This window comes from Myotis brandtii, unplaced genomic scaffold (assembly GCF_000412655.1).
Source record: "Myotis brandtii unplaced genomic scaffold, ASM41265v1 scaffold368, whole genome shotgun sequence".
NCBI lineage: Eukaryota > Metazoa > Chordata > Mammalia > Chiroptera > Vespertilionidae > Myotis > Myotis brandtii.
Genome location: NW_005364139.1, coordinates 695617 through 719347, shown reverse-complemented (window position 1 = coordinate 719347; position 23731 = coordinate 695617). Strand labels below are relative to the sequence as shown.

General features: G+C 50.8%; 2 protein-coding genes across 4 annotated transcripts in view; both read right to left on the bottom strand.

Annotated features, from left to right (window-relative positions):
* FAM131A (family with sequence similarity 131, member A) overlaps positions 1 to 2474 on the bottom strand; it is a 7613-nt gene extending 5139 nt beyond the window's left edge. The window contains exons 1-3 of one of the 3 annotated variants that reach the window (XM_014544512.1): positions 1709 to 2474; positions 1292 to 1352; positions 158 to 306 (exon numbers count right to left, since the gene is read on the bottom strand). Coding sequence is in view for 1 of the 3 variants with exons in the window: in XM_005872145.2 (XP_005872207.1) it covers positions 158 to 306; positions 944 to 1031 (237 nt within the window). In the remaining 2 variants the exon portion in view is untranslated. Of the gene's footprint in view, positions 1 to 157; positions 307 to 943; positions 1261 to 1291; positions 1645 to 1708 lie in introns of those variants that run through there. The other 2 variants (XM_014544511.1, XM_005872145.2) reach the window with 2 other exon arrangements.
* Positions 2475 to 3344: 870 nt separating this feature from the next.
* On the bottom strand, positions 3345 to 23264 carry EIF4G1 (eukaryotic translation initiation factor 4 gamma, 1). Its single transcript, XM_014544513.1, is given in 31 exon segments — positions 3345 to 3965; positions 7134 to 7274; positions 7415 to 7475; positions 11183 to 11422; positions 11424 to 11520; positions 11665 to 11790; positions 12104 to 12276; positions 12401 to 12519; positions 12657 to 12889; positions 13119 to 13221; positions 13487 to 13589; positions 14192 to 14295; positions 14493 to 14652; positions 14775 to 14879; positions 15048 to 15284; positions 15488 to 15634; positions 15839 to 16036; positions 16216 to 16401; positions 16565 to 16723; positions 16851 to 16984; positions 17072 to 17258; positions 17347 to 17435; positions 17696 to 18541; positions 18861 to 18927; positions 19126 to 19218; positions 20024 to 20136; positions 21194 to 21293; positions 21551 to 21727; positions 22280 to 22300; positions 22796 to 22882; positions 23179 to 23264. Coding segments are annotated over 31 exon segments (4848 nt in total). The 5' UTR covers positions 23239 to 23264; the 3' UTR covers positions 3345 to 3783.
* Between the last annotated feature and the right edge of the window lie 467 nt (positions 23265 to 23731).

Sequence of the window (23731 nt, the reverse complement as noted above, 5' to 3'; positions counted from 1 at the left end):
CAGACCGGTGGGGGCGGCCTTACTGCCGGCCGGATAGCGCCTCCGCTCGCAGGCAGAGGAAGCCAGGAACGGGCTGGCGAGGCGGCTGCGAGGGATACAGACCCCCTTCGTGTGGATACGGCTCCCCCACCCCCTACCAGCACCAGGGGCCCAGCACCTCTGGCAAGTCCTGACTGTCCACGGAGGAAGAGGAAGGGCGCGAGGACCGGCTCCAGCCTCGGAGGGTACGAGCAGATCCCAAGGAAGAGAGAGAGAGGCCCCGAGGAAGTTCGATCCACTCCACAGCCCACGCGGGGTCCGAGGCCACTGAGGGGTGGGGGAAACGCTGTTCAGCTGGGCTCCCACTTCTGCCAAGATCCCCCCCCTTTTCATCCGGTGTTGCCACATCATTCCTCCTCCCCCTCCCCCACCTCCCAGAATACCAGCAACCAACCACCTGGTGCTCCCGCAACTCTGAAAGCCCCTCTCCCACCACCCCTAACCTTTCTGCTCCTGAGGCCATTTTGTGGCAGCCACTGACCACCTTCCTACACTGGATATATTTTGCCATTAAAGCCCTCGGGATGAAACCTAAACTTTGATAAATTCTCAGCCTACCCATTCCTCTTGGAAAGCACACCTCATTCATCCTTCCACCGCCATCCCCGGCCCCCTCCCCACCACCATCTTGGGCCCTTTGCAGGCTTGCTGCCTTCCTGCTCTTGGTTCTTTCCTCTCGCCGGGCTCAGCTTTACTCTTCTTCTCTGACAAGCCCATGATTTTTTCTTTCGTCCCAGTCCCCTAAGGCTGTTTCCTGATGGCCTGTCTGGCCCCAGCCTGGCTGTTCCTGTTTCAGCCTGGTTCCCAATATCGAAGCCAAAGTAATTTTCCTCTTGCCACCTGAGCACCCTACTCCTCAGGTTCCCATCACCTCCCAGATCACATCTACAGTCCCTGGTCTCACCTCTGCGACTTGTCTGACAAGTCCATCGTCCTCCAGGCCCTTCACGCTGCCAAAGAAACATTTTGCCCAGCACAGAAATCATGGGCATGCTGGCTGTACTGATGCAGAGAACCGAAAGCCCAGAACTGCTCCAGGCTCAGCTCCCAGTTCTATTCCTATTTTGGTTCCGGATGTGGAGCCGTTCTCCTCCCCACTTGGAACCTGTTCCTAGTCACATAAGGAAAGTGTTCCTGTCTCATGGCTTTGAGGAGGTGGGAGTGCCAGGGGCCCAGCCAAGCTCTGTGGAGCTCAGCTAGCTGAGGCCCTTCCCCTAGGCAGTGCCAACAGGCAATGTATATCACAACTGACCTTTAGCTGGAGCAGCCGTCTCTGTCCCTGGACCTCATCCAGCTGGTGGTTCCCAGAAATGCTACCAACCAGAAGACAGACACAAGGTTACAGGCCATCCCTGGCCCCAGCTGGTACCTAATCCTGAGGTCAGCCAAACTCTCCCCTGACTACAGGAGGGAATGACTTCCTGAGCTCCAAGCCGTTACAGGGCCAGAGAGATGAGAGCAGCCTTATGCTTCTCAGCTTCAAACGCTGAGGCTAATGTGGCACTACAAATCCCAGAATTCCTCATGGGAACCCAAGGAAAGTACAAATCTGAGTCTTAGTTCCACAGGACCTCAAGTACCAACCACACAAAGGCCTGTGTGACTGACCCACCTACGCTGAAACCCAGGACCCATCAGAAACCTAGCCCTCAACATCTTAAGTTCCTACCTGGCCTTAGGCTTGGCGAAATCCATGACACTGAAGTAGAGTGGCCAACCTCAGATGCACAGGACTAAGACCAGGCCCCAGCATGCACCATCCAGGGGAACCAAGGCAAGGGTCAGCAGTTGTGGGAAGGAAGACCTGATGGCCTCCCTTTAGGCTCCTGTTTCCCTCCTCAGGGTAGGGTGATTTGTTGTTATTGTTATTGGTGCGAGTAGGGGAAGGGAACTAAAAGAGTTGTAAGAGGTGAGAGGTGATCAGGTGCACACAGGTGCCCCAAGTTGGGTCTCAGTCCCGTTCATCAACCATCTGACTCTGAAGTGGGGAGTAAGGTTTAATTAAAAATTCCCTGGTAGGGTACTTGGCCAGCGTTTGCAGGCTTAAGGAGGTTGGGACACAAACAGGAGAGGCAGGTTCTCAGGATAGGGCCATTCCCAGGACAGCAAGAGAGATGTAGGAATTAGGTGGTGATGGTGATGAGTATATGTGGGTGGACAAGGACAGTCGCCATGGGCTGGTGAGGATTGACTAACCCCTCCCCAGGCCATGCGCCTCCTGCCACCCTCAGCGGTGGGAATCCAGGCGGAAAGACACGAGTCCACCCTGCAGAGCCCAGAAGCAGGCAGGCCCTGGGACCGAACCCAAGTTGATTCAGCCCTCTCCCCGCTCAGGCCTGCTCCACTCCCTCCTCTAGCCTGGCCCGCCTCCCTGGCGCAGGCTCCTCCCTCTCCCGACGCCGGCCCCTTCCTCAAGGCCCCGACCCACCCGCGCACCGCGACCGGTCTCCCCGACCAGTGCCCGGCCTCTTCCCCTGACCCGCCGGGCTCCGAGAGCCGATACAGCCCATGGCCGGGAACCCAGGCACGCTAGCCCGCGCTCGGGACCCGGGCCATCGGCTTGCAGAGGGTCGGGCCGCGGCCGCCACCAGGGAGGGGGAAACCCGTCAGGGGGGGGGGGTGGGAACCGCGCATCCGCCACCGCTCCCGGGAGAGGGAACCGGCCCGGTGACGTCAACGCGGGGGGCGTGACCGTTCACGTCACCACCTAAAGTGAGCGGGTGGGCGGGGCCGTGCCGGCGTCAGGGCCACGCAGGGCCGGCGTCTGGAGAAGCTTGTCCTCTGCTCCCAGGCCCAACCACGGAGTGACCCTTAAGGCGGGTGGAGCGGGGTAGGGTAGGGGAGTCGACGTGTCTTGGCGGGATTGACGGGGCCAGGCTGCCCGTAGCACTGTATGGGGCCATAGGACCTCACTGCATCCAACTCCCTCGTTTTATAGATGAGCCCTTGAAACCAGAAAGGACTCGCCGGTTATAACCAGCCTGAAACTCATGACCACCTCCACGCAAGAAGGGTTTGGGTCACATTGTGCTAGGAAAGTGAAACCAGCCAAGTGTATTCTACTAAATACCCCACAGCTATTGTCTCCCTCTCCCCTCCTAACCAACAGGGCACCCAACCACATCCACTTCAAGGGCCACCCTCCAAGAAAGTGACTCCCAGCTTCCACAATCATGGACAGGGGAAGAGGTAAGAGGGGTGCCAAGTTCTAGGAAGCTGCTATAGTGCCAGCTCTGGAAAGGAGGCTGCCCGCCGATCCATACCCCTTCTCCGAGGGAGAAGGCCATAAAGCAGAGGCAGTGAGCTTAATTGAATTCATGTTTAATAATTACAGGCACCGTGCCCCCCCTTCCCCCTGCCCAGGCAGCAGCAGGGGTGGTGCAGGGGCTGGGGCATATGCCACCAGCAGTGAGAAAGGCAGTCACAAGAGTGATTTTCAGGAAATAAAAAATGGACCCCAGGGGCAAGCAGTGGTGCCCCCCCAAGACACACCAAATTTCAAGACTTTATATATAATATATCTCTGTGTCCCAGGGGGAGGAGAGGGACACCTGGCAGCATCCTGGAGGGGGGCCCCAGGCAGCCCCACGCCATCCTGCCTCTTCAGCCACTTTATTAGCTCAGACACATCGCACTACAGGCACCCACTGCCACCGCCGCTGCTGCTGACCCCCCTGCAGTCCGGGCGGCTGGCTGGGCCATCCGAGTGTCCATGGGGTTCCAAGTCCCCGACCCCACCAGCCCTCAGTTGTGGTCGGATTCCTCCTCCCCCTCACGAAGCCACTTGAAGAAGCCTGTGACAGATTTAAGGGCCACGCCCTTGCCCTGCTGCTCAGCGGGGTCCTTGCTACTCTCCCAGCTGTAGAAGGCGTCTTCCTTCAGCACATCCTCATCGTACAACGCATCAAAGAACATCCCAAGCAGGTCTGCAAGGTAGGACAGGTGTAAGAGGTGTGCTGCCCACAGCCACCCCATCCCACCCACAGGAATCCCTCCCAAGCTCCACTGTTAAAACATGGCCCTTGACCCACTGTCCAGACATCTATCTTTGACCATCTCAGAGTGACTAGGTCTTTGACGGGACGCTAACCTCATGATCTAGAGAGACTGGTGCGCAGGAATGAGTCACTTAGCCAAACCTTACAAACCTGCCTAGCTTCACTCACCTCGGCAGCTTCAAATTTCTTCACTTTAATAATATAATTAACGGGGAAAACTATGTAAAATTGGTACTCCTGAATTTGGAATCACAATCCCAGATGTATCACTCACAATTCAAGGGTATAACCTAAACATCTACTGGCCCCCATTACAGATCCTGACAAACCTGATTCCTTTCCACCTTCTGAACATAACACACCCTCTCTGGCCTTGACATTTTTCTATGTGCTACATCTTTTGCCAGGAACATCCTTTCTCTTGTCACCTTCCTAGTGAATTCCTTTAGGCTCAACTCAAGCACCCCTGCGTTCTGACCCTCTTTCTCCCTCACCCCTAGCCTTCCTAAGCACTTGTCCTACAACCCTGAACACAACCTACTTCCTTCCCACACTGCACTACCGGCATTTCCAAAGCAAACTTTATATTCCTAAAAGTAGTGAATATATTTCTTCCGGAAAAAGAAATTAAGCCCTGGCCGGTTTGGCTCAGTGGATAGTGTTGGTCTGCAGACTGAAGGGTTCCGGGTTCAATTCCAGTCAAGGGCACATGCCCGGGTTGCAGTCTCAATCCCCAGTAGGGGACATGCAGGAGGCAGCCAATCAATGATTCTCTCTCATCATCGATGATTCTCTCTCATCATCAATGGTTCTCTCTCTCTCTCCCTCTCCCTCTCCCTTCCTCTCTGAAATCAATAAAAACATATATACATAAATATAAAAGAAATTAATATAGCCCTGACCAGGTAGCTCAGTTGGTTAATGGCGGCCTGATACACCAAGCTTGAGGGTTCGATCCCCAGTCAGAGCACATAAAAGAATCAATGAATCCATAAATAAGCAGAACAAATTGATGTTTTCCTCTCTCTCTCTCTCTAAAGAATCAATATATTTTTTTTTAAAGAGAGAGCAATGAATAAACCATAGAATGTAGAGCCCAGTTCATTTGTGAAACTCTGACTGAGCTGCCTAAGAAGCTGCAATCCAGGATGCTCTTAGGGGCATGCACACCCTCAAATCTACAACTGCTTGCCTGTGGGCAGCCTCCCCTCCCCATCCCACAGCAATGGCAGCAGTATATCATTTGTCCCAAACCTGTGCTCTAAATCCTTTGCACACCCACCCTGGGGACCCTATACACATAATCTGCCCTGTATTTTCAAGCCTAAGTTTCTCTGATCTCAACACAAAAGGCCTCCTTTACAACCACTATGTCATAACCAAACAAAATATTTTCGTATTTTGACAGAGATTGATTTCAAAGATTTTTGTTTACATTTGCTGTTTTCTTTTGTTAGTCAAATACTACTCAGTCCTTTTCAATTAAGATCCTGCACTCTACTCCACCAAATAATGATTCTGCCAGGATGGCCTCCATGTTTTTATGCTGCAGAAGCCCTTAATTTTCAGGTCACCTCATGGAGTTCTTAAGCAGCATCTAGCATTACTGACCACTTCCCTCTCCTAAAATTATTGTCCTTCATTTATAGGGTCCTGTCCTGCTTGATCCCTATCTGTTGATCCTTCACCTGAAGGTACTATCTCAGGCCCTCATCACTCTCCCTCAGGCAATCCCGTATCTTTTTGTTGTTTTTCTACTTGTGACTTGCATGTGTTGTTGCCCTGTGCTAAAAATTCACAGGTAGACCTCTATCCCTGATCTCTTCCTCTCCAAATGAATTCAGATATCCAGCTGTCTACCAACATCTCTGATCACCCCCACCCACAGACCACAAACTCAACTTGATCCAGTGTTTCCTACCACTCAATGGATGGTACCACACTATCACCTCACCTACTAAACACTAAAAACCTTCCTGGGAGGCATGACTCTCATCGCCCTCTCCCAGGTCAGTGTATGTCTTGAATCTGCCCACACCTCTCCCATCTCCACAGCCAGACTGAGCCACTACCAACACATCCTGGATTAGCTGAACCTACTGCATTCACACTCACCCCTATTCCAAACCATACTCTTCCCCTAATAGCCAGATCTAAAGACTGAATTAGAATTATTTAATTTTGCTTAAGCCCCACAAAGGCCTCTTCTTGTCCTTTGGCTAAAGCCCAAAACTCAACCCCTGGCTTACATAGCCCTGCATGATCCAGCCCATGTCCATCTCTCGACCCCATTTTACCTCACATGACTGGTTTCTGTGCTCTCCCACAATGGTCTTCCTTCAAGTTCTTTTACCTCTGTCCAGTTCTTCCTACTTCATGGCCTTCTACACAGTTCCTTTTTCCAAGTCTCCCCCTCCTACTTGTTATTTAGCTCCCATTTGTCAATTCCCACTCATTATCCCTTAGACCAGTGGTTCTCAACCTTGGCTGCACATTAGAATCACCTGGGAATCTTTTTAAAATCCTGATTTCTGGGCCTCATCTGCCTTAGACCAAGCATGTCAAAATCTCAGCCAGCTGAACCAAGATTTTGACATGCTTGCCTTAGACTAAGTGTACTAAGGATCCATCTTCCAACACTCCTCACTCCAGGTCAGCATGGGAACTGTGCTTGATTTATTACTAACATCCCAGGGCCCCAACACCTACCTATTTGCAGAATGCATAACCTCAGGAATGTTAACCTGACCCTCAGTCTCCCAAAATGGAAGAGGACAACACCATCTATTCTAAAGAATAGTTGTGAGATTAATGAGGCAAGAAAAGCATCTCAGCCCTGTGCCTGGCAGAGGGAAAAAACATTTATCAGCTCTGCATTCCTGACATCTAATAGTTGGCTAAGCACAAAACAGGTGGTCACACCTTCAAGGCTGAGTCTAACTCCTCCCATTTGTAGACAAGGAAACAAACACTGTAGAGGGAAGGAATCAACCATCAGAGCATTTTGCTCTCCAATGACCACCCACCTTTCCATGACTGTCCCCGCTTTCTGGCGGTTCTTCCACCCCACCCCCAACCCTCCAGCCTGGCTCTTACTGGGGGGCTGTTCTAGGGTCACTACAAGGGCCTGGAGGGCATAGAGTGCCTGCAGCTCCTTCTGCTCATCACATAGGTATTTCTGTAGCAGTTTCGCTCGTGCTTTCAGCACTGCAACATCCACTCGGAGGGTAGTCTCAACTACGGGAAGAAAGACAGGGATAAGTGGGATAATGCACCCTCATTCTGGTTCAAAACCAGGAGGCAAAGACCAAAACCTCCCTCCCTCCATTTGTCTGTTGGGCCCACCCTTGCCCCACCATCTCCCTGGCTCCTCTTACAGATAATTGCGGAATAGCAGACAGTTTTCATGAGGGCTCGAACTAATGTGTTGGATGCTACCTGCTCCTCAGTCAGGTTGGCCTATGCAGGAAAAAGAAAAACATATGACCCATAAATTCTGAATTTTGCCCCCATCATCACACCAGAACAACTTCTCCTTTATCCTGCTCTCCTGATATCAAGAGAAACGTACCTCTATCCAGTCAAACACCTGCTGGTTACTGCTGTCCTCCTTGAGCAGCTTCTCCAGCTGCCTGCTCAGCTCCTCAGAGGAGAGCAACCTCTGGCCAGGGGCTTCTGACTCCTCTCCCAGGGTATACTCCACCTTCTGCAAGCAAAAGAGCACATAGGCAAGAGGTAAGTGTACCACGTCAGTGAGATGATGGAAGACTGGCCAGCCCCAAATGGAGCTCCAGCCACAAACCTGTTCAGCAACAAACGCAGCAACATCCTGGCCTTCTGGTAGGAATTCTTTCCAGCTGAGTCCAGCTTCTCGCCATAGTGCCCCCACCTTTTTGGGACCCTGAAAAACACAAGACCAACTCAGCATCCCTTTCTCTCTCCAAGAATCTAACAGCACCACATATGGCATATATCAAATATTTACTGAAAGGCCACTAGGTGCCAGCTAGAGGCTCAGGATGTTATAGACCAGTAGTTCCCAATGTGAGGCAAATGCCCCACGGGGGGGGGGGGGTTGCAATTCAAGAATGAGTTATTAACAGTGAATTTTTTGCATTTCTTATGGTTCTAGGAGCCTCATATAAAGTATATTGTGACATATTTATGCATTTCAGTCTTCTATTATGTTTTGAAACTTCATTTGCTATTTTTTCGTATCACTTCATATTATTTTTTTAAAACAATTTCTTAGTGATTTCTTCCTCAGTACTTCAACCGTCCTTTTGTTTTTTTATTTTTCTCTTTCATGGATGCCGTTTTCTTTAGAAGTTTGATTAGACAAAGTTAATGGCCTTTTAGGCTTCCTCCACATGAATAGGAGTTTACTTTTTAAATAAGAAGAATTATATGTTGAGGTTGGGGGGAGGGTACATCAGGATTTGAGAGATGCTTAGGTGGGGCATGACCATAAAAAAGGTTGGGAACCACTGCTATAGAGGTACAAAATAGGCACAGGACCTCCAAGTTTACAGTCTAGTACAACCGTGGGCAAACTACGGCCCGTTTGAAATGAATAAAACTAAAAAAAAAAAAAGACCGTACCCTTTTATGTAATGATGTTTACTTTGAATTTATATTAGTTCACACAAACACTCATCCATGCTTTTGTTCCGGCCCTCTGGTCCAGTTTAAGAACCCATTGTGGCCCTCGAGTCAAAAAGTTTGCCCACCCCTGGTCTAGTACCAGACATAGACATCAGTTGTAGACACAAGGAACTCATCCACTATTGAGACTGCAGGTTTGGGGGTGAATGGCCTAAGAGCCTCCAGGAAAGATGTCAATTGCCTTTCACAGGATTATCAAAGAATTATTGGATCACAAAAGGTAAACAACCAAATCCAAATAAATATCTCATCCTATTCCACACTCCTACATTTTTTTTTTCTAAAAGTTTCATTTTTCATTACTCCAAGTAACAAATGCTGATGGGAAAGGACAACTAACAAGTACATTTATTGGTTCCCAAGTCCAGAAAATTTTAGAAGCATATACACCCACCCACCCCCAACGCAAATCAGAATCCTCACACAAACAGCAAGTCTGAGAGCCCATATCCTGTAAAAGGCAAGAGATTCTGAAAACGATCGCTTTCATAAGCACAGGTATTCAAAATGATGTCATCAACCCTTAACAGGATTATTATAGTTCATGGATTTTAACACCACTGAAATGGAGTTGTCTCAGTTATTACAATTTCTTATGGTTATTTTTTTTTTTTAAAGATCTTTATTGATTTCAGAGAGGAAGAGAGAGGGAGAGATAGATAGAAAAATCGATGATGAAAATCATTGGTCAGCTGCCTCCTGCACTGGGGGATCCAGCCCACAACCCAAAAATGTGCCCTTGGCCGGAATCAAACCTAGGACTCGTCAGTCCACAGGCTCTATCCACTGAGCCAAACCAGCTAGGGAAGTATATTACATTTTAAAAATATGACCATGTCTTTTCTTTTCCTTAGCAGAGTATAAATACATCCTATAATCTATGGGCACCTTAGATTCAATGAAAATACAGTAGTTCAACATGCTTTTTCTTTTTTTAAACATAAATTATCCTGGTACATAATTATGTATGCTGAAAGAACAATTCCTTTCCATTCTAAGTCTCATTCCTCCAGGTTCCAGGTAGCTAAACTCTTCTGAAACTGCACTTTCCAACTTTCCACTACCACTAAACCCCACACCCAGCTTGCCTTTCCTATCTTCCCACCTTTCTACCTGCTAGTCAACAATTAACTTTCACACTAGGCAGCTTCAGCACCTTTCCAGGAAAGCATACCATCATGAACATTATCAGACACTCCTTTGCAACTTCACAGTGCTTAAAACACTCAATTTCAACCACTTTATTTCATGCTTTACTTCACACTGTTGTTTTTGTTAAGTCATTTTTCCTCTTTCAACTTGTCTTATTCACTGCTGTATTATCAATGCCTACTATGTAGTAAATGTTTTTGTTTCTTTAAACACTAGTTTAAAAAAATGAATGAAGGGGGGGGAGGGCAATGGGGAGGAAAAAGGACCTATGTAATACTTTCAACAATATTTATTAAAAAAATAATAAATGAATAAATAAAAGAATGAATGAAACAATCAAACAAGGGTCTAGGGCAGTGGTTCTCAACCTTCTGGCCCTTTAAAACAGTTCCTGCCCTAACCGGTTTGGCTCAGTGGATAGAGCATCGGCCTTCGGACTGAAAGGTCCCAGGTTCGATTCTGGTTCCGGTCAAGGGCATGTACCTTGGTTGCGGGCAACATCCCCAGTAGGGGGTGTGCAGGAGGCAGCTGATTGATGTTTCTCTCTCTCTCATCTATGTTTCTCTCTATCCCTCTCCCTTCCTCTCTGTAAAAAAAATCAATAAAATATATTTTAAAAAATAATAAATAAAAATAAAACAGTTCCTCATATTGTGACCCCCAACCATAAAATTATTTTCGTTGCTACTTCATAACTGTAATTTTGCTGTTATGAATCGTAATGTAACTATCTGATATGTAGGATGGTCTTAGGCGACCCCTGTGAAAGGGTCGTTCGACCACCAAAGGGGTCGCGACCCACAGGTTGAGAACCACTGGTCTAGGGTCTTAAGATTCCCATTCTCTAGCCTTGACCAGAACTCTAAGAGGAACTGGTCTGAGGGAGTACCAGCCTCTCTCAGATACTAACACAGCATTACCATCCATCCCCATTAACCCTATCCCACCAAAAGACCAGGAGAGGCTTCAGTGTCACCCCAAATAGCCCAAAAAGCACAGTGGGAAAAATCCTGAACACATCATCCCTGAAAGGCTCTCACTCACCATGCTTTTGCATAGGAGCCCCAGGATCTCCAGCAACAGAGAAGCAGCTTTGCCCAGGGGCCTCAGAGGTTTTGTAATCTCCCTATAAGAAAATTCAGTTGTTTTTGTTATGCCTGGAGGGCACAGAGTGCCTGCAGCTCCTTCTGCTAATCACATAGGTACTTCTGTAGCAGTTTCACTCATGCTTTAAGCACTGCAACACCCACTCGGAGGGTAGTCTCAAAGATAATTGTGGAATAGCAGACAGTTTTCATGAGGGCTTGAACTAATGTGTTGGATGCTACCTGCTGCTCAGTCAGGTTGGCCTCTATCCAGTCAAACACCTGCTGGTTACTACTGTCCTCCTTGAGTAGCTTCTCCAGCTGCCTGCTCAGCTCCTCAGAGGACAGCAACCTCTGGCCAGGGGCTTCTGACTCCTCTCCCAGGGTATACTCCACCTTCTGTTCAGCAACAAATGCAGCAACATCCTGGCCTTCCGGTAGGAATTCTTTCCAGGTGAGTCCAGCTTCTCGCCATAGTGTCCCCAACCTTTTTGGGACCCATGCTTTTGCATAGGAGCCCCAGGATCTCCAGCAACAGAGAAGCAGCTTTGCCCAGGGGCCTCAGAGGTTTTGTAATCTCCCTATAAGAAAATTCAGTTGTTTTTGTTAAGCCCTCAACATACTACCCCAACCCTCCCTAAACATGGGCATCTTAGCCAAACACCCCTCCGTCCTCACCCCCCCTCCCTTTCTACCTCTCCCGAATTCCAGCTAAGGGAGCTCACCTGAACAGCTCCCCCATGGGTACTCCACCATCCTGCAGAATTGGCGTTACCAGTTCTGCTAGGTAGAGCCACACGTGGGGGATGTCAATTTCCATGTCTTCAGCCAATTCTAGGGTTTCAAACAGCCTGCAAAGGGAATTCAAAATTAGGGCATTCTAGGAAAGAGGAGCCAGGTGCCTACCCTCCTTTTGGGGTAACAAGGCATGACTAAAGAATTGAACATGGAGCCCATCAGGAATATTTCCTAAACGTGGGGCAATTATCTCAAGCTAAGGACACCTTCTTGTTCTTAGATGGCTCAACCCCCTACCCCTGACTAAAATGATGTTGACCAGGATGGTTGAGGAACCTACATTCTTCCCCAAGGTTCCACAGGTCCTACAAAGGAAGGGAATTTGTGGTTTTGTAAAAGTGGGAGGGTCACAGAAGTCGCTCATACCCTTGATAGTACTGAGCAGTGGAGAGGTGCCCAGCACAGAGCAGCTGGTGCAGTAGCCGTCCCATATGTTCACGTGCAATGGCACTGCGCTCCAGTGTGGACTCGATGCCATGCCGCACAAAGATGAAAAGCAGGGAGGGTGAGGCCAGCTCCTGCACACACTGCACTGCCTCCTGCAGGGGGCACAGGGTACAGGAGAAAGAGAGCAGTCAGAATCTGGTCTAGACTCTACAATGTATACCAGGCAGCACAGTCTCTGCCCACTCTACCATCACTCAGACCCCTTCCACTACCAACCTTCATGTCATTGAGATGGAGGTATTCCTCAATGATGGCCTTGGATTTCTTCTCCAGCTCCTCTTCTGATAGTGCAGCCTTAGGGGGACTCACAGGAGGCAAGGTGGCGTCTCGCTTCCCTGAGGGGTACAAAACAGATCAGAGACTCTTCAGTTCCAGTCTTTCCAGCAAACTGCAGCTCTGAAGACTGTCTAGGGACTGACTAGTCCCTAACCAGCCCACACCATTCCCTTCCCTTCCTCTCTCAACCCCTTACCAGCATCCCGTCCACGGTCCCGTTCCTCCGAGAGGCTAGCTGCCTTGCGCAGCCCGTCAGGCTGGGAAGGCCGCTCTCTACTCCGTTCCTCCACTTCCTTGCTGAAGCTCCGCTTGGTGCCAGGTGTCCGAGAGCGATCTAGCCGGTCCCCGCGATCACCTCCCCGCTCACTCCGCTCTAAGCGGTCTCCCCGGTCCCCAGCTTTCTCACCTCGTTCCCGGCTCAAGCTACTCCTGGAAGAAAGACAAGCACATGGTGTCTCACCTGTACTGCCCAGGAGTTTGCTCCTTTACCCAACATGCTGAGCAACCATCAGGCCTTGTTCCTGGCATCAGAAATATGTCCCATGCTCAGCCAGGGCCTCTCAGCATTACAGTTGTGTGAGGATTCCTATGGCAACAACCCAAACCCAATCATGGTATCCTCCATGTGCGTGAAAAACAGAGACCTAGGAAGCCTCACCTCTGGGCCACACGTCTGTTTTCTGTGCTTTCAGTAGGTGCTGCCTGTTGAAGGGCTGAGAAGCGATTCAAGGTACTAGTAGCTGATCGAGCAGCTTCTGATGCTGGAGAGGCAGTAAATGAAGATTAAGATATATTTTCTTACATCCTATCACCTACTTGCCAGTTTAGGACTCTTGGTCCTAGCCCCAACACTAAAGCATTTCAGTCCCTAGTCCCACCAAGTAGTCCACGGCTCCTGCATTACCTAACCACACTGTACTGAAAGCCCCACAGACAGGCAAGGAGACAAGCCTCCCATCCAGACAATGCTCTACCCTCAAGAGAGCTCATTACTAATCACCCAGTTCTTTACATTGGCCTCCCTACCTGCGTCAGAGGGCTTGGCTCCTGAGCCTCCACTGCTGCCCTTGCCCCAGCTCAATCGCCCTCCAGGTGCAAAGAGCTGGTTGTTAGAATCGATGGAGCCAGGCTGAGGAAGGAAAGGGGGTGAAGAGTCATAGGTCTGACCTGGCCAAAGCCCCCAGCCACACAGCCATCAACAGCCCAGACCAGGGGCCAGGCAAGCTTCTCCTGTAAAGGGCCAAATAGTAAATATTTCAGGCTCTGCAGCCACACAGTCTCTATTCTAACTACTCAACACTGCCGCTGTCACACAAGAGCAGTCCCAGAGAATAAAGGGAATGAACATGGTTGAGTTCCAATAAAACTATGAACAATGAAATGTAAATTTTACATAATTTCACATCACATAACAACATTCACTTTTTTTCGACCAGTAAAAACCATTTTAGCCTGGAGGATGCACAGAACAGGGAATGGACCTACCTAATTTGGTATGCATGTCAGTGTGTTGACCACAGAGTGGCCCAGACCAATGTGATCACATGTCCTAGGGTTGGCAGTCCTGTCTCTAGTAATCTAACCAGTTAGTCTAAGAGGAAAATTTCAGCTGTCACTTTCCCAACCTCAGAGAATGAGGGGACGGAGACCCAAATTGTGTTTAATGCCTACTTTGATCCCTCATTACCCTCCTATTACAAACATCACCCCCTCCAACATACACACCCCTACCTTCGTGATCTTGGTGAGTCGTGAGGTGTCAATAGGGCGGCTGCCCTTACTGATGGGGACTGTGTTCCAGCCACCACCATCATCTACAAGTGGAAGGCCACGGCCTGGAACAAAAAGGAGAGCGTACTGAAATAGTGAGTAAACAGCCCTGTCCACTTGAGCTGACCCCAGCCTCGCTTCCTCAGATCCTCAGTTCCATCATGGGGTATCAGTGGCCCAGACACGTGGCACTAACAAGAAGTCATCAGTGGAAAGCACAACCCCTCACATTGCCCCTCCTCAATTGTAGCCTCAAACTCACTGATAGGTGGGCCTGGAGGGCCACCCCGACGCTTGTCGCTGCCCTTGGCCATTAGCTGCTGCACTTTTATGTGCTCCCGATGCTCCTCCAACTCCGCCTCCTTATGGATCTGGTCAATGGTCTTGGGACCCTGATCCCCTCGGCGTGGCACCCAATTGCTCTGTGGGGACATGAAGCCACCCACAAGATAATTACATCAGAGAGGCCAGACAAAGCAGGCAGCAACTGGGGGCTATGGGGTCAGAGGCAGCAGATTAGTAGTGGGAAGGCGGGGACACACACCCGTCGCAGATCCAGCACGTCTTGCAGCATGAAGCGGATTCGGGATGAAGTCTTCTTTTCCTTAATTATTTTCTCCATCTGGTTGAAATACTGATCCATTCGGGGCTAGGGAGAAGCAGCAAAGAGATCAGGCCAGGAACTTCCGGCTACAGGCCCTTATCTCCATCACTGAGATTCAGTGGCCCAGACATTACAGCCCAACAGGGAGTTTATCAGTGGACAGTAGGCCCCACGTACTTCAGCTTGTCCCCTTCTACATCCCAGGACCCCTACCTTGGCTTTTTCAAAGTCTAGGTCTTTGCCAATGGTAGTGAGCAGACGGCAAAGGCATTCAAGGGACTCTTCGTCGTGGTTCTTAAGTAGTTTAACTACACAGTCGTGCATTATTGCCTCTGTTAACATCTTCAGCTTGAACAACTCCCCAATAAACTTGATATTCCCTAAAGAGCGCCGCCGGGCTATATCTCGAGCCTCTTCCAGCTCTTCCTTCAGACGTCCCCGTTCCTCTGCCTGGCAGTCATGAGACAGGGAACACATCAAAAAGATACCCAGCCACAAGGCTAAAACCCTCTCCTCCACCATCTGGATTTCTATACCCAGCAACAAGCACTCATGTCCTCAGGCAGAGAAACCCCCATAATACTACCCCCACCCCCAATTCTATAGCTAAGTAGCTTCTGAATAAGCAGTGGAATTGGTTGGTTTTCTCTCACCGTAGCAGCTTCATCCATCTCTTTTTGCTTCTTCTCAAAAACTTCATCATCATCTTTGTCTTTTTCAAACTCCTTCTGACATCGATTCAACAACAGTTTTCGAAAGTTTACAGTCACTGTTGGCTTTTCTGTAGTGGGCACTTTCAGCTGTATGTCAAAGAGATTGTCACATTCAGATTAGTCCAGGGCAGGGAAGACCCTCAGACTTTACCTAAAAGCCAGGAAGACCTTTAGCTCCGGCTCTGCCTCCTCTTGGCTGCCATCAACAGCACAGACTGGAGGAGAACCAAGAAGCTGGACTCAAGAAGTGGGAGGCCAGACCACATGATTTAGAAAATAGTGGAAACTAACCGCCATGAGGCAGCGGCACATGTTGGCATAGGCCACAGAGAAGTTGGGCTCTGAAATGGCCTTCTCAAAGATGAGGTCAATGACCCCTTTCAGGCGTTCCTCAGTGTCGATGGCCAGCTGCGTCACTTGCTTCATCAACTGCTGGAACATCTGGGGTGTCAGCTTATTCAGAATGGCGCGCACCCTGCGGAACAGGTCCTGGTGGGAGAGGGAATAGGATCCAGTGAGGTCCTCAGACAGAGGCCACTGGGAGGGATGGAAAAGGGTATGAGAATGGAAGAGGCTAGGGATAGGATGGACAGAAGCAAAATAAGCAAAGTTGGCTCAGCAAACCCTGAAGAGAAAGAATAGAGACCAAACAAAGGACTTGCCAGTACCTGGGTTTTGCTGCCATCAGCATCCTCTTCCCCTCGGTCCTTATCAGCTGCTGTCCGCTTGCTGCTGGGTTTCCAGGCCTTCTCTGCTTTGTTCAGTTTTATATCTTCGGTCATTAATACTGTAGCAATGATCTTGCGTGGCTCCTTTCGGGGGCCCTGCTGAGAGCGCCGGGGTCCCAGACCAGCCTGCTAAGCAAGGGATGAGGACAAGAGAAGATACAGTAGTCAGCACAACCTGACACCAGTACCACACATCTTCAGGGCAAACTTCTCATTCCCCAATGAGATACAGAAAGCCACACATCCCCACTCCCCTTGCCCAACTGCCCATCTAGCTAGTCCCACTCACCGGCCCTCGGGGCAGCTCCCCACCTGGCCCACCCCTTGGGGGCCCACGGGTGCTGAGGGTTGGTCGGCCAAGGTTGGCAAAGGATGGAGTAAAGTCTGGGCCACAATTTATGCCTTGAAGTCTAGCAGGATCCAGTGGCCGCAGTGGTGTTTTATTGGCCTGTGAAAAGAACAGAGAAGGTATCAGAAACAGGCTAGGGCCACTGACTGCTCTTTCAGGACCTCGGGCTCCTCCCCATCCATCCAGCCAGTCAGTACAAACTTAGCTTCCCCTCAAGCCCACCAACCTTGTCCAATACCACATCACTGATATGAGGCAGTCCCTCCGGCTTCTGCATACTGGCAAAGATGAACTGAAAGCCAAGCAGGAACTCACGGTCATAACGCTTTTTCTCCTCAAGGTTTAGAGGCTTCCACTGATCTGTAAGGAAGACACATGAACCAACCATACTGTCTCCTGGGGTCCTGATAAGAGTACTCGGCCCTCTCAACCCTTCCTTCAGCATACCTGACTTATATTCATACTTCTGTTCCCCAGGTTGGATATTCTCAGCATTGTGGATTTTGTCTTCCTTTGAGTCCCAGGTCTCATCTGGTTCCTCAGGTCGTGTGGGCACACTGCTGCTCTCAGGCTCTGGACAGGGGTTGTTGCCTACAGAAGGCTGATTTTCCACCTCCGGTACTCCTGGGTTTGCCTGGAACCATGGGGACATTCCGTTTGGTTGCAGTTCAGCCACTGTTCCATACCCAAACTCTGCCCTCTGCTACTATCTGCTTCCTTACCTCCTTGAAGGCATCCAGAAGGTCTCCTACAGCTTCCTTCTTATTGAGCTCCTTAATTTTCCGTCTCCTCTTTGGCACAGATACTGCCACTATATTTGGGGGGGGGGGAGGGGGAGGAGAGAAGGAATGGGAATAACTTAAGAAGTGCCCCTAACCCCTAGAGGGAAAAAGCAGTCACTGTGTAACATTTCCTCTTTCCATCACACCCTCTTAAAATTCCTTAATCTAGTTCTTAGTTTCCATCACAGAGCTTCTGACCCAGACATAATAGCACAAATGGGAGATCAATAAATAGAAAGAACCACACCCTCCAGGCCTGACCCACCTCCACCATCCAGCCACATCTTACCTTGGGTGGCTGCTGCTGCCTCCAAATTCTGGGACAGGTGGGCTGGAACAGGGGTACTCTCTGGGGGAAGCAGTTCCTCTCCTCCCTTCTCACTCTCAACTTCTCCAGGTTCTTCTTCTTCCTCCTCCTCCTCCTCCTCCTCCTCCTCCTCCTCCATTTCCTCCTCTGGAGCAGGGGAAGTCACGGGAGGAGCCATAGCTGGAGTGGCAGAGAGGATGGTGCGGGGAACCACTGGTGCTGGAGCCTCCTTGGCCTGCTCCTTTGGCTCACTGACTGGGCTCAAGTCCGCAGCTGGTGGTGAGGGGGCTCCATTGAGCAGTTCCTCAGGTTGGGCAGTTGGAGCAATAGGCATGGGGGATTCAGAGGGACAAGCGGGAGGAAGGAGAGGGGAAAGTTCTGGGTTTGAGGACTCTAGCTCTGGTTCTAGATCCTCAGATGGGACCGTGCCATTAGGCTCAGGAAGAATTTCCACCTTGGGAGATGCCAGGGGGATGGAAACCTGGAGAGGACTGGAAGAGAACTCAGATTCCGGAATTGGTTTGCTAAGTGTCACTTCTACTTCCAGTATGGGTTCAGCGAGGGGAGTGGGTTCTGGAGAGAGACAATATGGCTCCCCGGTTTCACGGGGCATGGGGGATGATTCTTCTACAGACATTTGTATTATCCCCGTTGTCATAGTGTCCCCAGGAATAGAGAGGACTGCAAGATTAGGCTCAGATCCTGGTTCCAAGATTGGGGGTGGTGATGGGGTCGGAGAAGGTGATGAAGGCTGCGATTCTGAAGGGCTATGCTCTGTGCCAGGCAGCCCCGGCCGGCCCCCAATGATTGCTCCCTGTGACCGGTCATCTGCACCACAGGAAGAAGAATGAGTAATTAAAGGCAAGTCTTTCTCTGTTGTTCCTCCACCTCCGCCTCCCAGCCAAGGCATTCCCAACCTAATGCTCCCTTCCCCCAGTCTTCTCCCACCTAAGCCTTTTCTCTTTTCACCCCAAACCCAACCCACTCAAAATCCACTACCTGAAACTTAAGTCATTCTTCTCTGGCACCTGGTTCAAGCCACCACCCCAACTCCTTGTCATTTTATTTTATTTTCTACACCTCCTTGGCATTTTAAACTGCCGCACTCCTTTTCCCCATAAAAGCTCTGCTCCACATGCTTACACACCTGGCCGGACAACAACAGCAACCTGGGGAGTCTCCCCATTAGCTTGAGGCTCCAGGCCGACTCCCGTCTGCAGGACACAAAATGTTACCAACTTTGCCCTAAAGAGTCCCACAACCCTCTTTACTAGAGCCATTTCTACTTTAGCTCTGCCTAGAAATCCAGGAAGCAGGGAAATCAATCCCTTAGTTGAAGGAAAAGACCACCGGACTTGGGAGTCCAGGGCAGAATAGCCATCCCAGCCATGGTCTTACTTAGCAGACATTACCTGGGGAGGAGTGGGTGTGGAGGCGGTTCGGGCCCCAGACATGATTTCCTCCGTGATATCCTTCCCTCCTTGGTTTGGATCTCGAATTCGGATCTAAGGAAAAAAAGCTACAGGATCAGTGGAAGGCAGGAGGAGCCCACCTCTCCACCCTGCCCCACACCTAAGACTCCAGGCCAACCCTCCACCCTCCCACTGGGAACAGGTGGGCGGGTGCCGGAAACCCTATGAGTTCTACTGTCAACCCATCCGGCTGCTCTTGTAGTCCCTGCCCTGGTCCCCACCCCTGAGACCCTTGACCTCACAGAGCAGCCCTATACATCACAATGCCCCTCCCTCCCTCATCCCTGCCCCAATAGTCCCCAAGGCAGTGGCTGCACACCCTGGGGCCCAGAACCCCCATCTAGGACCCATTCGGCTCACTTGTGGCTAGCCGGCCTGATCTCTGGGGGCAGGGCCCAGATCCAGTGGGTGGAGCCAGGGTGACTCAGCGGCTTCCCCAGCCCTGGCACCCTATTCTGGGCACCACGCCCAGGGCTTGAGGATTGAGCAGAGGCGGAGGCCTCAAGAGCTTCCAGGACTAGGGGGTGGGGGTGGGGCCACAGAAAACGAACCATTTCTAAAGCAAGCCACCAGAAACCTAAAACCAAACATAGATCTTATGGACCCCAGAACCCAGGTCTCTCAGGAATTTCCCCACCAGCCACTTTAGTCTTCCCATGAGCTTCTTCTAAAGTAATCTTAGCAACATACAAAAAAACATGAGCACTTCACAGATCCCCATTCTTTGCCCATTTCAACTGAAGATCTCCTTCCTCAACTTCCTGCTCCCTGACCCACAATGCGCCTGACCTTGATTCTCCCTTTCCAACATGTCCGAGAGCCCCTTGTTGCTACTCACCGTTTTCCGCTCCCTCTTGGGAGCAATCTGGGGTGGCTGGTTCATCAAAACCGGGGCGGGGGCCACACCAGTGGGAAACTGCTGCACACCCTGGGCTGGGTAGTAGGTGCCAGCTTGGCGGGGGAGGGGGGAGACGACACACGGAAAGGAAGAATGGTGGCAGCGTCAGGGCACAACCATATACAAATGCCTGTTTGAGTACCTCCCAACCCCAGAACTTCTCATCACCCACAGCCGGCCCCTTGCCCTGCCCCACCTTCCTCCCCAAGGGAATTAGGTGTCTATCAAAGCTGGGGAACCAGTCTGAGCTGCGTTTACAAGAATTCCTGACACTGGCACACACACCCCTTATAGGCAGGGACTCGTTCCCCATCATACACCAGCCACCAGGATTCTGTCTGTCCTCCTTCCACCTGGTAACATGCTGTATGTACCCCACCCCAGGCACCACGTACACATATACTCTGAGGGAGCAGCAACTACTTAACCTGAAACAGAATCAGGTCTTTGGCTGGGAATGAGAAAAAGATTTGCCAACCCTATCCACTCAACATGAGTCCAGTTCCAGTCTCCAGCCCTTTGCTCAGGAGCAAGGCAATAAAAAGTAAAATTATGAACCAGGCCCAGGATGAGGAAAAATTAATTCCTTAAAAGCAATGGTCTCCAAAGTGGGATACATTCTTTAATCTCATCCATAATCTCCACTTGTTTTTCACAAGCAACCTAAGTATTATTTGTTTAAATTATGCAAATGTATAAACAAAACAGTAACATTAGAGGTACCTAATCAAAATTTTTCCTGATAGATGATCAAAAAAACTCTGGAAACCACTGCCATAAAGAACAGACTAATCCTCTCCAAGAATATAAATGAAAAACAGCCACAAAAACCTCCCAAATCCATGGCTCCCTGCACCCATGGAATGAGTATCACAGGAAATGTTTACTTACAGGCCCTCAAACTGGTGCCTGATCCAATATTCCTTGCGATGGGGAGGACTCCAACTCACAGAAATAGGATAAAATTCCCCATCACCCACACATATCCCTACAACCTACTAACCCTATCATTTTTAGACCAAGAGACAAGCCTAGAAAGGGTATTAGGAATTAGTGAGTTTAGATGTCCCTTGTACTCAACTCTCACCTGATTCCCCCTCCCCTGCTTACCATAAGTCCCAAACTCTGTAGGGCTTGCACCCGGATAGAAACTTGGGGCTCCAGGCTGCACAGGATACTGCTGTGTCGGAACAACATATGTGGAACGCCCCTGGTGAGGGGGAAGGGAGAGGAGGAGGGGGAGAGAAGGAGTTGAGGAAGCTGAGTATCATATCAGACTACAAAGAGAATGTAGGGCAAGATAGGACAAGCCATTAAAACAAAAAGATAGGACAAGCCAACTCTGGGCAGTGACCAGAAAGAAGTCCTACCCTACGGAGAAGAGATGGGATTGGAGGGTCAGGATTGGGGAGATGAGGGTTGGAGTACAAGATTCTGTGGCTTCCAGCGCCCAGCCTCCAGCCTCACCTGTCCAGGGATGTAGTAGGCCCCCTGGGAGGCTGAGTAGGAGATCTGGGAAGGGATCATCATTACTTGGGATCCAGCAGGGTAGACATGGGCAGCTGGGCCAGGGCGGGCGGGGGCTGCACTCTGCACTCGGGAAGCTGCACTGCTCGGGGGCTGGGCCCGGCTAGGGTAGAAGTGCTGTCAAGAGGGAGGAAGGCAGTTGATATTAGGAAGGGCCACTCTGCAGTGTCTCTAGTCTGGAGAGAAGTACTAGGGCTATGGAGCATGGGGTCCAATCCTTCCAAGACCCACTTCACCAAATGATGGTTAAGTGGCCTCTTGTACCTACACATGCCCTCCACACTGAGGTATACACTTCGCACCCTGTGTATTTACTCCCTCACTGCCATGCATACTCATGTCACCTCCACCAGGCTACCCTTCTGCACAGGCTTCCTAACACCCAGATGCATTATGCCTAACTAAAGCCTTTTAGGACAACATACTCCCAGCATGCACTGCTCCACCCTGAAGTACTGAGGAACTAACTAACATGCAAAGGTCACCCAGTTGCCAGGTATACAGTGCAAGATTTAGCCCCTAACATGCATCCGTCAGTCGCAGACTGAAAACCTAGACAGCAAATAAGTTCCCACCCTGAAGCCTCCAGTCCCTAGGCCTAGCCCCGGACTAGGACAGAGGGTAAGGGTGAGACCAGGAGGAGGTCCAGAATTAGCAAAGGGGTATTACCTGCAGAGACCTGAATCCTCCCTGAGAGCACATGGGGACAGGAAAGAAGAGCATTATCCCCAAGGTGATGGGGGAGGGGGGGAGGAAGTAGGACAAGAATCCTCCCACTTAGTGAGGAAGAATTTAGGGAACACAGAAAGGCAAGAAGCAGCTGGAGCAGCTGGAGTGTTTATCTTGCCATAGTCCAAAGAGAAAGAAGGGAAGGGGAATGGAGCAATGGCAGCCTCCCAGTAAAAGGAGGAAATAGGAAAGGAGTTGGCAGCAGGGCCCAAAGTACTGCCCCCAATTCTCATGGCACCAGGACCCCTAGTAATGTCACCCCCACCAACTACATACTCCCCAAAGGGCCATAAGTAATCACCAGTGCAAAGTGCAGAGCCGCATGAAAGAACAGAGCAACTGTCAGGAAACTGGGGCAGGTACAGGCCCTCCATAGCTTCCATCCAGGCCCAAGCTGGCTTAAGCTTTCCACAGCTCCCACCCAGGCCCCCTACTCCCATCCCCACAGCCCCTCACCTGACGGGGCTGAGAAGGCGTGTTCATTTGTGTCGCTTGTGGCGTACTGAACACCACCGGTGCTGTCTGCCCCGGGGGAAACGCTGGCTGAAGGGGGAGACCAGAGTTCAGCAAGAGGGGAAACCCGGGTGGGGCAGAAACCCAAGCTGGTGAAGTAAGGGGGGCAGATCTGGGGCGAGAGCCTCAGCAGTCCACATACCCCCTCTCCATGACAGCCCCCGGGAACAGCCAGGAGCCCTGTCTCAATTTGGCAGCAGAAAACTGCACTTTGCCCTGACACAGATGGGGGTGGGAAAATCCAGAGGGTTTGGAACCTGTTCCTGACCAGGCCGCCTGATCGCCCCCACCCCCACCCGAGTCTTGGCTCATGCCTTCCTAATTACCTGTGGGAGTCCAGGGGATGGGGCGGGTGGGGGGCCTGTGGGCTGTGGAGCTTTGTTCATTTCATTTGGTCCACATCAGGGTCCCCCCAACACCTGTTGGGAAAGAGTGGAGCTCGGAAAGGGGAAGGGACCCAAGCTGAAGGCAAATGGAGTGGGGGAGGAGGGAGGCAAGGGCTAGGTCCCACACGGAGCCCCCCGAGACGCAAGGGGGTGAAGGAGCAGGCAAGAGACAGCTGATGCCCCCACCAACACGTTGTCAACCCGCATCACCTCCAACCACCCCCCTGACCTGCTCAAACAGCACCCTCACTCACCCGCTCGGTTAAGAATAAGTCCACGGTGCGGCCTACAGGTTCTGGGCATCCGAGGGCCTGGGGTTGGGAGGTGAGGGGTATCAACCTGGCTCCGCGGGGCCCAAGACCAACCAGACCGGAAATTCCAGGTCTCGCTGGCACCAGGCTCCCGGATCATAAACGGAGCTAGCAGCTTCGGCCGTGGTGTCCCCACCCCCCACCTGGGGACACCGGGTTCCGGGCCTGGCCCAGGGGCACAC